This window comes from Drosophila yakuba, chromosome 2L (genome assembly GCF_016746365.2).
Source record: "Drosophila yakuba strain Tai18E2 chromosome 2L, Prin_Dyak_Tai18E2_2.1, whole genome shotgun sequence".
Lineage (NCBI taxonomy): Eukaryota > Metazoa > Arthropoda > Insecta > Diptera > Drosophilidae > Drosophila > Drosophila yakuba.
The window spans coordinates 26039588-26056056 of record NC_052527.2 but is presented as its reverse complement, the minus strand read 5'-3'; the positions used below and the strand labels follow the sequence as shown (position 1 = coordinate 26056056).

Below are 16469 nucleotides of genomic sequence, written 5' to 3'. Positions count from 1 at the left end.
TGTAGCGGTGGCACATTGACAACATCGATGCTGTATTGGTTTTTAAGCAACGACGTGATTGTCTCAGAGTTTAAAGAGGCTTCGTTGTCGCAGTATATGGTTTTGATATTTGGGTAGAAGTTTACCAATTGGAGAATAGGGGCTCGTACATCGATGATTGCCCTATAAGCTAAGGGTTGTACGATGGCGAATTTGGACAATTTGTCAATACAGGTTAAGAAGATTTTTCTGTCAGTGGAAAATATGTCGATATGCAACATTTCTCCAACGTATGAAGGTATATGAGGGTATTTTCTAATTCCTGTTTCTTAGGATGGCGGTCGTATTTGGCTTTATTGCAGACTTTGCAATTTGCGACCACTTCGCTAGCTAGTTTAGACATATTCGGGAAGTAATAATCCCGGAGGATTTGTTTAGCGTTCTCTTGTGCAGCCCGATGGGCGCGATTGTGCTCGGTGTTAGTGATCTCAAGCTGTTCATTGACGTTGGTAATATCACTGACGAAGGCTTTACAATGCCAAAACTTTGTCGCAGGAAACTCCTGCCTCAAGGCATGTTAAATACGCGCCAGGGTAGGGAAATTACAGTGAATCGCGTTCACGACATTGGCGTTGACAATTTCTTTAACGGATTCTACAAGCGAGTCTTTGTCATTAAAGTTAATGATATGGCGAGTTCTATTTCCGAAGATTATGAAGTCTCGCCTAAGCGGTTGGTTTGCTTCTTCCAAAATGATTTGGTTTCTGAAGCAGTTCAGAGGTTTGTCTGTGGTTTCTGTAGTGTACGAAAGGGAAAGCTCACTATGCACCGTGGCTGCATCGGACTGGGCTTCAGCCTCTAAGTTGTTCAGGGGTTGTCGAGATAGCGCGTCCGCTACCAGGCATTGTTTTCCCGGTGTGTAAAATACTTTCCCGTTGTTGTCATCAATAAATGCTTTCCATCGCTTAATCTTAGCGTTGGTGTTTTTCTCGGATACCGCGTATGTGAGGGGCTGGTGATCTGTAAAGATCCTTACCTCTTTGGTACCGTATAGGTAATTTTGAAGTTTGCCTATTGCCCAGACTATCGCCAACAATTCTCTTTCGTTGGTGGAGTAGTTCAGTTCGCAGTCTTTCAGCGTACGAGAGATCATGGTGATTGGCCTCTTGTTCTGGGACAATACCGCGCCTATACCACTGCCTGAAGCGTCGGTGGTTAGGTCAAATGGTAATTTGAAATCGGGGTACGTCAAAATGACATCTTCTGATGCTAGGATGTTACGCAGATAATCAAACGCATTGCGCTGGGTTTCATCAAATGTAACAGGAACTTTTTTCGACATGTTTTAACTCACTGTACCATTTTCCCCTTTGAGAATATTAGTGAGAGGCCTGGCAATGGAGGCAAAATTCTTCACAAAGCTTCTGTAATAGCTCGCCAGGCCGAGGAAAGACCTAAGGCAAAACTGATTTTTGGGTTCGGGGAACTCTTGTATTGCCCTAACTTTTTCAGGGTCTGTTTCGTTCCCCCCTAGTGACTATGAAGCCTAAGAATTCTACGCTTTCTTTAAAGAATTTAGTCTTTTCTCGTGCCACCTTCATGTTGACCTCGAGCAGTTGCTTAAGCACTATATCGATGTGCTTAACATGTTCGGTTTCGTTTTCTGAAAATATAATGACGTCATCGACATAGACGTATTTGCCTATTTCTTCCCTCAGCACATCATCGATGGCTCTTTGGAATATGCTACCTGCGTTTTTTAAAACTCGTATTTCTCTCCGTTAACTGAGAAAGAGGTTTTTTCCTGGTCCTTCTCGGCCAAGTATATCTGGTGATACCCTGACCTTAAGTCTAGGGCCTTAGTCTGGCTTTTCCCAAGTTCGCTAAAATCATGGGAATGCTTGGCATAGGGTAGCGGTCGGCAATTGTTTGTTCATTTAGTTTCCTAAAGTCGATTACCAAGTGCTTATTTTTGATGCCGTTATCGTCAGTTTCTTTTTTGTCAACTACCCAAACAGGGCTGTTGTATGGGGATCTGGAAGGCCTTATTATGCCATTGCTCAGCAGCTCCTTGATCTCGTTGTTAACAAAGTCTGCTGCCCCCATGGGGTAGGGGTATAATCTGGTAAACGGGTTCGTCACTCTTAGTTCGAATAGTGGCGGTGACCGAGGTGTTGAAAATTAGCGCCTCGTTAGAGGTCGAAAACACCTTTATTCTTTTCAGAATAACATTTTTAAATTCGGCTTTCACCGAATTTGGTACCACTATGTCATCAATTTAAGTGAAATTAACGTTTTCACAGTCAAAGAATTTGAGTTTTTAGTGACGTTTGCGTATTTTATTACGATGTCGCCTAAGGTCAATGCCACTCCTGCTCGCGTTAGCGAGTCGAAGCTTATTATAGCATCGAACGTGCTCAGTGTGTCCAACAGGAAAAATAGGGCGTCTAACCCAAAAATGCGCATTATTCACTTGTTCTTGACGTCACTGCAGCCGTGAATAGAGCTCACAGTAAAGGGGGTCTCGACCGGCATTACATTTCTTAGCTCCTTTACGGGCTTAAGGCAATTCTTTGCCGCCCCCGTGTCGATAAGTATTTTTAGTGTTCTACCAGCCAACTGTCGTTTGATGAACGGCAGTCGGGAGCGTTCCCTAAAAAATGTAGCAGATCTTTAAGTTCGTCGGAGTCGTTACCTTCTTCAATGCTGGCGACTTCCGCTTCAGCTGTGACGAAATACCCTGACTCTTCCTGCTCGTGGGATTGAGTTATATTATTAACACGCTGGCGTCTTTGTCCCGAATAACGCTGAGATGAATTCCGTCTTTTGTTGTTGCTATTATTATGAGGCTTTCCCCAATTTGTTTCCTGCTTAAATTTGGCTGTCGAAGGGTCGATCTCCATAGGCTGTACTTTGTTATGGTCTACAATTTCGGGGTCCCCGCGCTTCTGCCAGGGGCTGTCCTCTTGGGGCTTGCTTTGGAATTGCTTAGGAATGAAGTGTGGATTTTTATCCTCTCCTTTCCATTGCTTTCCCTGAAATTTATTAGTACGCCTGTTGCCATCGTGCACAAGAGCCTTGTCTTCGATGGCCTTCGCGTATGACGCCGCGAATGCACTTCTTTCAATGCTATTTTCAGCATCCCGCGCAAGCGCTAACGCAGTCGTAAGGTCTTTTGGTTGTGCCGGTAGCACTAGTGCTTTGAGCGGTCTTTTCAGCACAGCGTGTAGGGCATCGTCCCTAACCTTCTTATTTAAGATAGTTGCCTTGTCCGCACTATGCGACATAACTATTTTGTTCGTGACGAGCGTGAGTTTCCTCTCGACTTCGTCATAGTATGCCATAAGATCGGCATCACGTTGTTGAACCATCTCGAGATTTTGACGTAATTCTCGTAGGGACGTTTTGTCCGCGTATGTGCAGTCCAGCCTAGCCAGAATTGCATCGAAATTTAGCACAGTATTATGTGACGTGAGGAGCGCTCGCGCGTTACCACAAATTTTGTTTTTAATAATTACCACTGCTTCATAGTGGGCCTCGCTGCCCTTGTATCTCTTGAATACCTCGAACGCATCTGATTCGGCCTGCCTCCAAGACACGTATTCATCGTGGCTGCCGCTAAAGTTTGGGAGCGATTTCACAATATCTAACTTGACATCACACTTTATGCTGGGGTCCGGCGTTACCCTTTCATAAACTTCTACTTGGGGTGCCTGCACAGTTAACGAGCTGACCTGGTTTCTAACTGATTCAATTTCTGCCCGCCAGCGCTGCTCCTGTGCGGTTAGCGCGGCGTTGACGGCATTTGTTATGAGCGCTTGAACCATTTCTGCATTCATTTCTGATGAGTCTGGTTTCTTCACTATCGTCACTGTCTACTTCTTGCTTCACTTCCCTATATTCCCAATTCATCGGCCGCAAATGAAGCTGAGTGAATTAATTGGCAGTAATATGGGTGGCGAATAAAGGTAAAATTTGCGTTTCGCGCACCGCTTTTAGTTGGCCAACACTTGTAGCTAAGTCAGGGTCTGGCGACGATGTACAATATTTTAGAGGAGTCACAACACAGTGGACGAAGTATAACAAATTTGAGAGAAATTATAATAATAAACCCGCAGAATTTATATGTGTAGAACTTAGCAATCGTTTGCTGGAGTTGCTGCACAGAGAGTGGAGTCACAGAAAATTCGAGAAAACATCACAATAAAAACGCTGAGTTATACATCCCAAGAAAAATTCCAGTTGGGAAATGGTTGGAGCGAAGCACAGGCTTAGCAAACACACAGATACACTAGGCACAAAATTTCTACGTTTCTTTATTTAAAATTAGACACATGCAAATTAAGTAAATTCACAGAATACTCCAGGGGAAAGGTGCGGGGCATAATCGCCACACAAAAATGCAATGAAATATATATATCGGGATTTTACACTGTACGGAATTTTTACTGGCGAGGTATGCAGAACTCACAGGCAGACTTTATTTATTCGTTTTTTACAGTATCATGACCTGGTGCTATCTTAGTCGCACAGTCTTTTACATTTTATGATCTTCAGGGTAGGTTCGAAGAGTAGTTGGGCGTCAGTTATTAAGTGGAGTGGGAGGTTGGCAATAATATATCCCTCGCCGTTGTCTCCCAGTATAGGTAGCCGGTTGGCTGTTGCTGGTTGTCCAGTGGGGGCCGGTTGGCCGTCTTGTTTCTATGATGAAATAGGATGATTACGTTGGAAGGAGACTGTCCTTCAATACCGCTGGCCTAGAGACTCAGCGGGTATATTTTGTAATAAAAAGGTTTAACGGCTAAGTGCCGGAGTTTCGTTATATGAGCTTGTGCTCTTTATTAATTGAATATAAAATCAGAACTGAACTTAAGAACTAACAAAAGCTCATGCATGACCGGATGCCCGTGACAGACCGTTGACCATGCACATTTTGCAGAAGTCATACGATCGCTGCTAGCCAATGGGACAAAGCCACGGCCCATAAGGGCGCAATATGTTGGCTCAGCTCTCGGGCCAATTTGGGGTGGACCATACATGAGTGGAGTATTAATTATAATATTAAATGCTTAATATTAATAAATTGTGGGTAATAAAATGATTAATATTAATAGGAGGAATACAAATAGGCCTGCTGATGCTAACCTGGGAGTTCGTTGTTAACTTATATATATATATTCAATAGCGGATTCGATATTGTAACGTGCAACGTTTGTAAAGCACTGTTTTGACCCAGATCTGGCTTTGCGGGACACGCTATAGGGTCCGGCTCTATCTGGTCTTGCTCAATCTTATCTGGCATTGGTTTATTATTTAGTTAGAAAGTTAGTTAGAATTTAGTTAGAAAAAGAAAATAAGAGGGAAATTCGGTAATGAGACGTAGGTATTAGTACACCATCGGAGACCTGCCCAACCTATGATCACCATCTTCGAGTCTCACTCGGGTGAAGTTAATACCCCTTACGACTGCTGAATCACCTGCCGAGTTCAAACAAAATAATTACTCTATGATTTCGATAGTATACATGTAAGGCATTAAAGCCAGTTTATTAATAGAATTATGCTGGATGTGTAACAAAAGCTTGCGGGATGACAATTAACTGAGATGGCGCCTCCTCGGCTCTGCTGGCGATGGCTGCAACTTGAAGACTCAACGACTCGACGACTTGACCCTCCGACACACCAACTTATATGCTCGGACTTGATCCCTCGACGACTACTTTCAACTTGACAACTGGACTCTAACTTTTTACGATCTTATGGTAATTTTCTGCTCTTCGTATGCCTTGCACTCGCTATATTTTCTCGACGCTAGTGAAGTTACTTCCTTAAAAACTATCGTAATGCTATCCCTTAGTGGGCACGTTGATAGCTATCGATAGCCAACTCTACTTTACATTCGGCCATCCTGATAATCTGAGTCTGACCCAGACGACGCAGCATCTTCGTTATCCGCTACATATTTCCAAAGCTTCATGTTATCAACACTGGTAGAAGTAAGAGCTGGTCCTTCACCGAATGCTGCCTTCTTAACATCGTAACGCCCATTTCGCTTCACCTTGGTTACTGTGTATGGACCGATGAACGAACTGGCCAATTTTTTACCAGCCACAAATTGAGTTCGCTTAATAGCAACCAGGTCACCTTCTTTGTAGAGCCTTTCCATGACTCGGTTCTTGTCGTAGTTCCTCTTGTACGTTTTTTGGGCTTCTTGAATTTGTCTTCGGGCCTCCATTCTCATCTGGTTTCTTTCTTGATCGAAATCATTGGCTATTTCTTCCTCCAGCAACGACAACACATTATCGCTCACTTTGTTGTGCATTTGTACCCCAAATAGTAACTGGAACGGGGTCTTCTTTGTGGAGCAGTGGACATGCGAATTTATAGCTCCTTGAACTTGCGCTACAAACTTATACCACTTGGATGGATCTTCAGCAGACAATTTAGCTATCATTGAGATAATGCATCTGTTTACACGTTCAATTTGTCCGTTTCCTCTGGCAACTCCTGTTGTAGTCCACACATGCTCAATTCCATTTGTGGTCATATGCTCTTGGAATTGATTTGACGTAAACGCGACTCCTCTATCGCTTATGAGACGAAGTGGGTGGCCAAAGACAGCTGACCATTCCTGCAACTTCTTCACGACCTCGTCGCTTCCAGTGCTTTTGGTTGGGAATAACCACACAAACTTGGTGAATGCATCCACGGCTGCAAAGATAAACCTATACTGCTTAGAAGTCGCATCCATCGGTCCGAGATGATCAACATGAAGAGTATGTAGTGGCTTATCTCCCTTGTCAATACAGAACAGCTGACCTTCTTTCTTTCCAACCTTCTTGTTTATCAGAATACATTTCACGCAGTTGTTGATGATTTGGCCTACTTTTTTCTCCATATGCGGGATCCAAAAATGTTGCTGCAAGGAATGCATAGTTTTCTGCAGGGCAAAATGCCCAATATCATGTGCTTCCTTTATTATTTCGTTCTCCATTGATTTAGGGACGACTATGACCTCATTACCATCCACTACTTTGAAAAGTAATCCTCCCTTTAATTGGAAGTCCTTGTAGGGCTGCGACTTGAGAACTTCGAGAACTGCTGAGATATAGTTATCTTTCTGCTGAGCTGCCTTTATTTGAACTGAGATCTCCGACGCTACTACAAAAACATCCATCGGATAGCGACTCAGACTGTCGACGTGTTTCATTTTATCTCCAGCACGATGCTCAACTTGGAATGTGAAATCTTCAAGATACAGAATCCATTCAGCTACTTCCCTGGGTACATCCTTCTTCTTCACCGTCTGAGAAAACGCTGAGCAATCGGTGAGCAACTTGAACTCGACTCCCAGTAAGTAATGGCGAAACTTCTTGACCGACAGATACGCAGCTTTAACTTCTAAAATATAACTGTGGCGCTTTGAATCTGCTGCTGAAGTTTTCTTGCTCCAATATGCAACTGGATGAAGTTCGCCTCCGAATCTCTGCATTAATATGCCACCAAATCCATTCATAGAAGCATCAGTATGTAGTTCGGTTGGTGCTTCTCTGTTATACAACTGCAGGACAGGTTCATTCGACAGTATATCCTTCAGCTGGTTCATTGCGCTCATTTGCTCGGCTTCGAATATAAACTCGGTGTCCTTCTTTAACAAGTTTGTTAGCGGTCGGGCTATTACTGCATACCCTCGTACAAATTTCCGGAAGAATCCTGTCAATCCTAAGAACGATTGGACATCTTTAATGTTTTTGGGTCGAGCAAACTTCTGAACAGCCTGTGTTTTTTCCTTTCCTGGCCATATTTTGCCGTCCTCCACTGTGTGACCCAAAAAGCTGATCCTCTTTTCCAAGAAGGAACACTTTTTCCACTTAATGCGCAATCCATATTTAGCTGCCTCCTCCAGGACTTTCTTTAGCTTGACTATGCACTCCTCATTTGTTTGAGCGAATATGATTATATCGTCGACGTAGATCTGCATGACATCTTCTTGTATCAGGTTTTGAAAAATGGCATTGACAAAACGGTTAAACACGGCAGGTGAGTTGCAAAATCCAAACGGTGCTTTACAGAACTCAAATAAACCGTCTTTGGTGATAAACGCAGTGTAGCGACGACTAGACTCCTCGATCGGTACATGTAAGAAGCTGTTCTCGAGATCCATGACAGTGAATACTTTCGCAGATTGCAGCTTTTCTAGCACTTCATCAATTAAGGGTACAGGGAAACTGTCTCTGAGTACCATCCGGTTCAGCTGACGAAAATCAATACAAATTCGGTTTGTTCCGTCCTTCTTCTTCACAATGACAACTCGACTTGCGAAATTTGACGATGACTTCCGTACTACTTCATTCTTAAGCCAATCGTCCACTTGATCTCTAACGGCGGTCGCTTCCACAGCTGAATATCGGCTTGGTTGGTGACGAAATGGTTTTATTTGTTCGTCCGGTACGATCTTCATCTGAACAGGGCACTCGATAGGAGATTCAGCTGGCTTGTAACTGTCGACCAACGGCTGAATTATCGGCTTGAACTGTTCGGAAACGCATATGTTATTCTCGGTCTCGACAATATTGTAAATACTTAGCTCATTATGTCCAGCGCTGTCTGGTCGCGCTGACACCTTGGTGAAAGTGAATCCCTCTTCGTCCAACGTGACCCGGAACTTAGAAGCGAAGTCAAAACCAAGCAGTGCGTCATCTTCAATATTTTTATCCGGAACCACAAAAAATTTTTGTTCCACCTCAGCTCCATCGACGCTCACAGCTCCCGTAAATGTACCCAGCGGCATGGTTTTAACATTTCCTAGGCCTCGCAGTACAGTGAAACATTTTTCCAATTTCACGTCGGTCAGTTTCCTATAAACTGAGTTGCAAACGATTGACACATCCGCTCCAGTGTCCACCAGACAATTTATTTCAATTCCGTTCACGTTAATCGCCTTATGTCGTTTTGAAGACTGAACCACCTGCACAGATCTGGATATTTGTGGACATTCTCTTGCAATATGTCCTACGCCTTCACATTTAAAGCACTTGGTATCCATCTTGCAATCCTTCCTTAGGTGCTCCGCTGACCCGCAATTAAAGCAACGAGTATTTCGGTGACTGGCACTGGATATGTTTTTCTTGCCACCACTGTACGACTTGGCTTGATTGGACATGCACTTGCGTTGATATATCTCGAATTTCTCTTTCAGTTCGTGAAATTCTTTACAGCTGTACAGGTTAAATTTGAATTCACTTGGTATATCTAACCCGTCCACAATGTATCCAATAAGAGACTCTTCATCAATCGTTCCTTGTGCTGCTATATTTTTCATTATCAAAATATACTCTTGGAAGCTCTCATCTTTCTTTTTCTTTCGATCTCCCAGTTGGGCATGTAAATCGGCACTTCTCATTTTACGCCTAAACTCTCCTATTAATACGTTTTTCAGCTGCTCAAACGTATTAACAACTTCCGAATCCAAGAACAGTTTTGCCAACTTTGAAATCTTTCCACGTGCTTGTACGTATTTCTGTTGTTCGCTCAGGCCATATGCCTCGGCATTTTGCTCAAAGTTATTGAACCACTTCTCCACAGGAATAGTCTCTCCGTCATAGTCCGGAACCACATTCGCAAAATTTTCAGCTGAAATTGTGGTTCTATTCCGCTCCCTGTCAGTGGCTTCGTCTGCTTGAATTTTCAGCGTTAGAAGCTGAATTATTTGTTGAAGACTCTCGTTATTCATCTCTTCCTGAGTTTGTATTTCCAGTTCACTTCTGTTTTTCTTTTGATTTTCTCCTTTTCCAACTTCCCTTCCGTTGCGCGTTTGCGATCGTGTTAAAGCATGCGTTCTCTCTTGCTCTCGCTCGTCGTCGCTCATGCTTAAGTACACGCTCTCTTCTGATGACGTACTGACGCTTTGAATTTCACCACGGATTGCAAATAGCTTATGTATCCAACTGATTTGACCGGATCGGGCCTCAAATGTAAGGCTTTAGACCGGGACGAGCCCCCAAATGTAAGGCATTAAAGCCAGTTTATTAATAGAATTATGCTGGATGTGTAACAAAAGCTTGCGGGATGACAATTAACTGAGATGGCGCCTCCTCGGCTCTGCTGGCGATGGCTGCAACTTGAAGACTCAACGACTCGACGACTTGACCCTCCGACACACCAACTTATATGCTCGGACTTGATCCCTCGACGACTACTTTCAACTTGACAACTGGACTCTAACTTTTTACGATCTTATGGTAATTTTCTGCTCTTCGTATGCCTTGCACTCGCTATATTTTCTCGACGCTAGTGAAGTTACTTCCTTAAAAACTATCGTAATGCTATCCCTTAGTGGGCACGTTGATAGCTATCGATAGCCAACTCTACTTTACATACATTTTAATAATAACAATTTTAGTCTAAGAGAATAATAAAATTGTCTTCCTACTATCGTTGACCTCTGCACGTGTACAAAAAAAAAGGTTGGATTAGATTCACAATAATAATCAAAATATAAAGTAAAAGATAAAAAGTAATAATTAATTGGATTGTGCATGTTAAATAAAGAGTACTGTAACGGTTATCAATTTATTTGGAGCGTTTCATTGGCAAATATAGGCGTTGTGTAGCGACTTTTATTTAAATTAAAGTGTTTGGCAAAATTTTTTTTAATTTACGAATTTTTCTTGGGTTCTATTCCAGTCCATTTCATTTTAATAATAGTTACTAATAATTAGGTTTTAACTTAAATTAATTAATTTCAAAATTATTCTTTCAGTGTAATTAATGTAAACAAGCATTGGCTGCTTGGCACTCGCCAAAATTAGGGAACTCGTGACCGTTTATAAATCTTATGTGTGGCTCGCTTTCAATAAATGTTCGTCTCTATTATCGAGGTAAAACTGTATGGAGCCGAAAAGCCAGCATTTTCCAAATCGGAATTCTTATTCTTCTGGCTACTCCTTGAGATTAAGTTTCCTCGATGCTCCGCTGGCCGTAGAGGGTGCTTCTGGAACACGTAGTCCGATGATTCCTCTGCTTCCAATGGCAGAGTTCTGAAGGGGTACTCCTCTGGACACTCCCTCGCCTTTCGCCAACTTAATAAAAATTAAGAGTGTCTCGAACTGCTTGAGAAGAGCTTCGCACATTTAAATCCAGTAAAATTCGTAAGCCTTTTCTAAAACAAAATGCTGGCGTTAATACAAAACATCGTAAAGTTTCCTTCTAGAGTTGGGTGAGCTAACACTTGGACTCAGTTAATAAAATTGTCTATGCTTAATCCGTCTAGGCTATTGAATCGATGTATCCATTATGAGGAGTCTTAAAACTCCCCACAAATCCGGGTGCAGGAGAAGCGAAGACGGCTGGAATGCAAAAGGAGTTAAAGGCGGTCAGGTCAAACTGTAAATACTGGACCTTGGACGCAAACCGGCCAAGGGCACAGAGGTCGAACAGTAACGGTGTGGACTTTGGCTGAGCTTTGGATTGCGACTCTGTTACATCTGCTCACTATCGGTTGCTTCGATGCAGCTGCAGACAAAATGCAATAATTGGCAACGCCCTATTTATATATATAATTAAAGTGCATACTTTCACGCCAAATATATGTATATGGGTGAAAACGCTTCGGGCACCGTTACAATCTGTCCATATGAACGTCAAGATCCCATAAACTAAAAAAGCTATAGAGATTAAGCATACAGTTTTTAGTGACAGTTTTTTGATCCATGTGGTCACGCCCACTCTTACGCTCAAAAACTGCCCAAAACTGTCACGCCCACACTTTTAAACAAGAGAGAACGTTATAGTCGAGTTCCCCGACTATCTGAAACCCGTTACTCAGCTAGTGAAAGTGCGAAGGAGAGAGAGTGACAGTTTTTGGCGGTTTGTGGGCGTGAGAGTGTGCGTGGCAAAAAGTTTTTTGTCAAATCGATAGAAATTTACAAGACTAATTAAAATATGAAAAAATATCACTACATTTTTCAAAAGTGTGGGCATGGCAGCTTTAGGCGGTTTGTGGGCGTTAGAGTGGGCGTGGTAACGCCCTCAAACCGCCCAAAACTGTCACGCTCACACTTTTAAAAAATGTAGTGATATTTTTTCATATTTTAATTAGTCTTGTAAATTTGTATCGATTTACCAAAAAACGTTTTGCCACGCCCACTCTAACGCCCACAAACCGCCCAAAGCTGCCACGAACACACTTTCGAAAAAACCTTCCACTAGCTGAGTAGTTGGAGAACTCGACTATAGCGTTCTGTAGCACATTCTGTATCGGGAACTCTGACAGCTTCCAAAGTTCATTTAAGCTATTTCTCTTCTATAGAATCAAAATTCATCATTTTGTATTTAATGATATTTTATTTTTAATATAAAATAAATAGATTTTTATTTCCTTTTTAAGAACTTGTTACACTTTACATATTTTCAACCACGCCATAACGACAAAAGTAAGCCCTTTAATTTCTTAGCAGTTTTCCTTCGTTGTGATGCAACGCTTATGGCGTATTATATATTATTATTATTCTTAAATGCAAAATCCTCTTTTAAACAGAAGGCATTAGTATGCGACATTTATGTCAGAGTCTTATGTCATGACAAACTCAAAATATTGATCAACCAATTCTTCGGGGTTTCGACATTGGTATTACTTTTACATACTAGTTAAGTATTTCGCATCAGAATATGTATGATTATATAGCTTAAGTATAGTGTTCGTTCTTTCCCATTGTTTCCAAATCCTTTCCTGACTATCAGCATGTTTATTCCCCTCGTAAGGCGGTAAGTATTTTCCGCCTCGTTTTCCATACCGGGAGCCAAGAAAGAAATGTTCGTTTCGCGGAACAATAAAAATTCGTCTGGATTTTAAACTTTCATCATATGTTGTACTTCCGGATCGTCCATAGCGACTCCCAACAAAGAAGGCTGGACGTTTTTGAATTCCTAGAAAGAAATAGAACAAACACAGAAATAGAAATAACACTATATATATATGATTTTGAAAAAACGGTTTATGGCTTTCATATTTAAAAAAAATATTAATAAGTGTCCCCAATTAAAAATAACTCATCAAATTTCCGAGCAGAACTCGCTAGCTAATTATCTGAATTTAGTGGGTTCTACTAGAAATTGTGAGAACTAAGAATAAGTTTACCGACGCGCATTACACCTCATGCATCTACAAATGGGGTTAAAGGGATAACTATACTTTTTGGCGAAAGCTGCAGCTTCGAAGTTAGGACCTTGTGCTCCTTAACGAACAGCACGCGTTTAATCTCTCTAACAAGTAGATTAGTACCGCTTTTAATAACCTCGACCGTAAGCTATTCTTAGTACTGTACTCGATTCTTTCTAAGCTTTTAATGGAATCCCGAATTTTTGAATTTGCAAGTATTAATATTAGGAAATGTAGATTTGTGCCTAAGAATTTCGGAACTTAACAGGAGTACATCCACAGAATTAGATATGTGCCAGACTCTGTCGTGATGGTACAATCATCCATCAAGAAAAATTAAAAATAAAATAAAAAAAATTTCAAAACATTTTCCAAAAGTGTGTACGTGTTAGCTTTGTGCGGTTTGTGGGCGTTAGAGTGGGCGTGGCAACATAAATCGACAAGCTTGCGCTGCGTTTTTGTTTTTGAAGTCTGTATGCTTAATCTCAACGCTCTAGCCTCTATACTTCCTGAGATCTCGACGTTTATACGGATAGACAGATAACCAGATCGACTCGGCTATTGATCCCGATCAAGAAAACGCTTCTTACTGGCTTTTACCTACTTTTCTAGGAATCTAGAAACCCTTATGTCAACATAAGACGTCAACACAGACGGACATGGCCTGATCAAATCGGCTATTTATTCTGTTAAAGAATATATACTTTATATACTTTTCTTCTGACTGTTACATACTTTTCAACGAATTTAGTATACCCTTTTACTCTACGAGTATTGGGTATAATGTAGTATTCCAAACGTGGTGAATTGATAGGGCAGACATTTAAGTTTATAACTCTTTATTTATTCTGAGAGTTTTAGTTGGGCAGAAAAAGGTTCTGCCCCTTCGGTGGTTTACAAGGCTCTGAATATTCGATCTTAAGTATATTTCGGCTAAGCTTAAGCAGCGTGGCTGCGCTGCCGGATACGCCAGCAGCGGAGCGGCTCTCTCTTATGTATATCTTATATATCTATGCTTATCGCGAGAGTGAGTTATGCACATATGTATTGTGCATTTGGTCAGCGTGGGAATGCTGACCATGCACTTATACTTTGTAGCCTTCCAGTGGACGATCATGTTACATCCGTCTTGAGGCTTATTGACATAAACATAGCAACAAAGTGTTGCCATGTGTTTGTATACTTATTGTTCTTAATATTACGTATGCGCACACTACATCTCCCTCCTTTTGAAAAATAACGTAACCTAGTGTAGTTATTTTATTTAATGAATGCATATTATATATATATTTTTAAATTTTTTATTTTTTTTTATTTTATTTTTTTGTTTAGCTTGAACAATACTATTACAAAAGTGAATTTTGTAATAAGAAATAAAAATTTTGTATAAATGATCAAGAAAAATATAAGTGTAACGTCAGTTATGAATGGAATTTCTTTAATCGATCTTTATGAACTATTTGTTTCTTGTTTTTATTTGTAAGTAAAGTAATATTATTATTTTCTCCTATGCTTTCTATAGGGCCCTGTGTATTTAAAATCTAATTTATGGCCTACCTCATTTTTTAATAAAACTTTATCTCCTACTTCTAACTCTAAATTTTTTGTTTTTAAGTCGTAATTTCCCTTACTTTTCAATTTATGTGCTTCAAGCAGTTTCCTTGCTCGAGCATATGCTACTTCTAATCTATATTTACTTTCTTTAGCGTAATCATCTATATTATATATTGGTTCTATGCTATGTAACTTATTAAAATGCTTTGGTAAATTACTTGTTTTACCGAAAACTAATTCGTATGGACAATAATTATGTACCATAGATGGGGTTGTGTTGAAGCAGTATACAAAATACTGAAGCCATACATCCCAATCGGTTTTGTCCGCCGATATATAGGATCGTATATACTCGTTCAAAGTTCTATGACTTCGTTCGATCACTCCAACTGTCTGGTGGTGATGAGCTGTTGATGTTATACTTTTGATTTTTAAATATTTACATAGGTCAGTAATTACTGAATTCTTATACTCTGTTCCCATGTCCGTTATGAACGTCTTCATCGGACCGTACTTCAGAATAAAGGATTCGAATATAGCTTTAGCGACTTTTTTTGCGCTTTTATCTGCTATTGGAATGGCAACTAAATACATGGTTAAATCACATATGAGGGTGACTGCGTACTCGTTACCATTTTCCGACCTGGGTAGTGGACCGATTGTGTCCACGACAACTCTATCGAAAGCATGTTCTGGTGTTTCTGTTATAGTCATTGGGGTCTTTGTATGCTTTGTTATTTTTGATTTTTGGCATTTTTGACACTTTTTTACGTACTCTGTTATGTATTTACTCATATTTTTCCAGTAAAAACGTCTTTTGACCTTGGCCAAGGTTTTTATAATGCCTGTATGACCTCCTTGTACTGGATCATCATGTAGTGTAGACAATATAGCTTCTTTTTCTTTTTCATTATTTATTGTGGTCACCGGGATAAGTAGCGCTACTTTTAATTTCTTTAATATTTTGTTGCCCATATTTTTAAATTCATCTATTGAAACGTGTTCAAAGATTTTTTTCCACGGTGCCATTTTGAGTTGGCTGATATCGTATATACCGGCTTGCGATTCAAGCCTTTGGAAAAATTGATCTAGATCAAGAACTCCATTAGTATAAAGATCACCAACATCATATCTTGCAATGATTTTTTTTCCATGTTTAAATAAACATATCGAATCATTCAATTGCAATGTCACTACTTTTCGTACCTCGTCATTTGTTATGACTGCGTATACGTTGGGCTCTGAAGCTTTTTCTTTGGATTGCTCATGCAAATCCACTTGTTCTTTTCCTGCGCAGGATTTTTGTCTACTTTGAAATCTTGTAGTGACTTTTAATATATTTCCAGTAATTTCTCTTAGCTCTTTGATGGTTATTCTTGATAGCGCATCAGCTACATGATTATCTTTGCCCCTTAAATACTCTACCGTAAAATTATATTCCTCTAAGTCGAGCCTTATTCTTGTTAATTTAGAACTGGGGTTGACCATTGAGAATAAATATGTCAATGGTCTATGATCTGTTTTCACAGTGAAGTGTCTTCCGTAGATGTATGGTCTAAAATATACTATTGCCCAATGAATTGCTATTAACTCTTGTTCTGTTGTACTCTTATTGCTCTCACCTTTGGTAAGACTTCTTGATGCATAAGCAACTGGGAGTTGGTGGCCATTGTGGTTTTGAGTTAACACTGCGCCACATGCTTGCTTGCTTGCATCTGTTATTATGCAAAATTCTTTGCTGAAGTCTGGGTACTGCAAGAGCGTTGGGTTTATTAGC

At 40.6% G+C, this 16469-nt stretch overlaps 1 protein-coding gene across 1 annotated transcript in view; it reads right to left on the bottom strand.

Annotated features, from left to right (window-relative positions):
• Positions 1–12344: 12344 nt before the first annotated feature.
• Positions 12345–16469, bottom strand: part of LOC26534586 (RYamide neuropeptides) — a 233614-nt gene continuing 229489 nt past the window's right edge. Inside the window, 2 exon segments of the mRNA XM_039371839.1 lie at positions 12345–12744; positions 12746–12906. Coding sequence (XP_039227773.1) covers positions 12628–12744; positions 12746–12906 — 278 coding nt within the window. The 3' untranslated portion in view covers positions 12345–12627.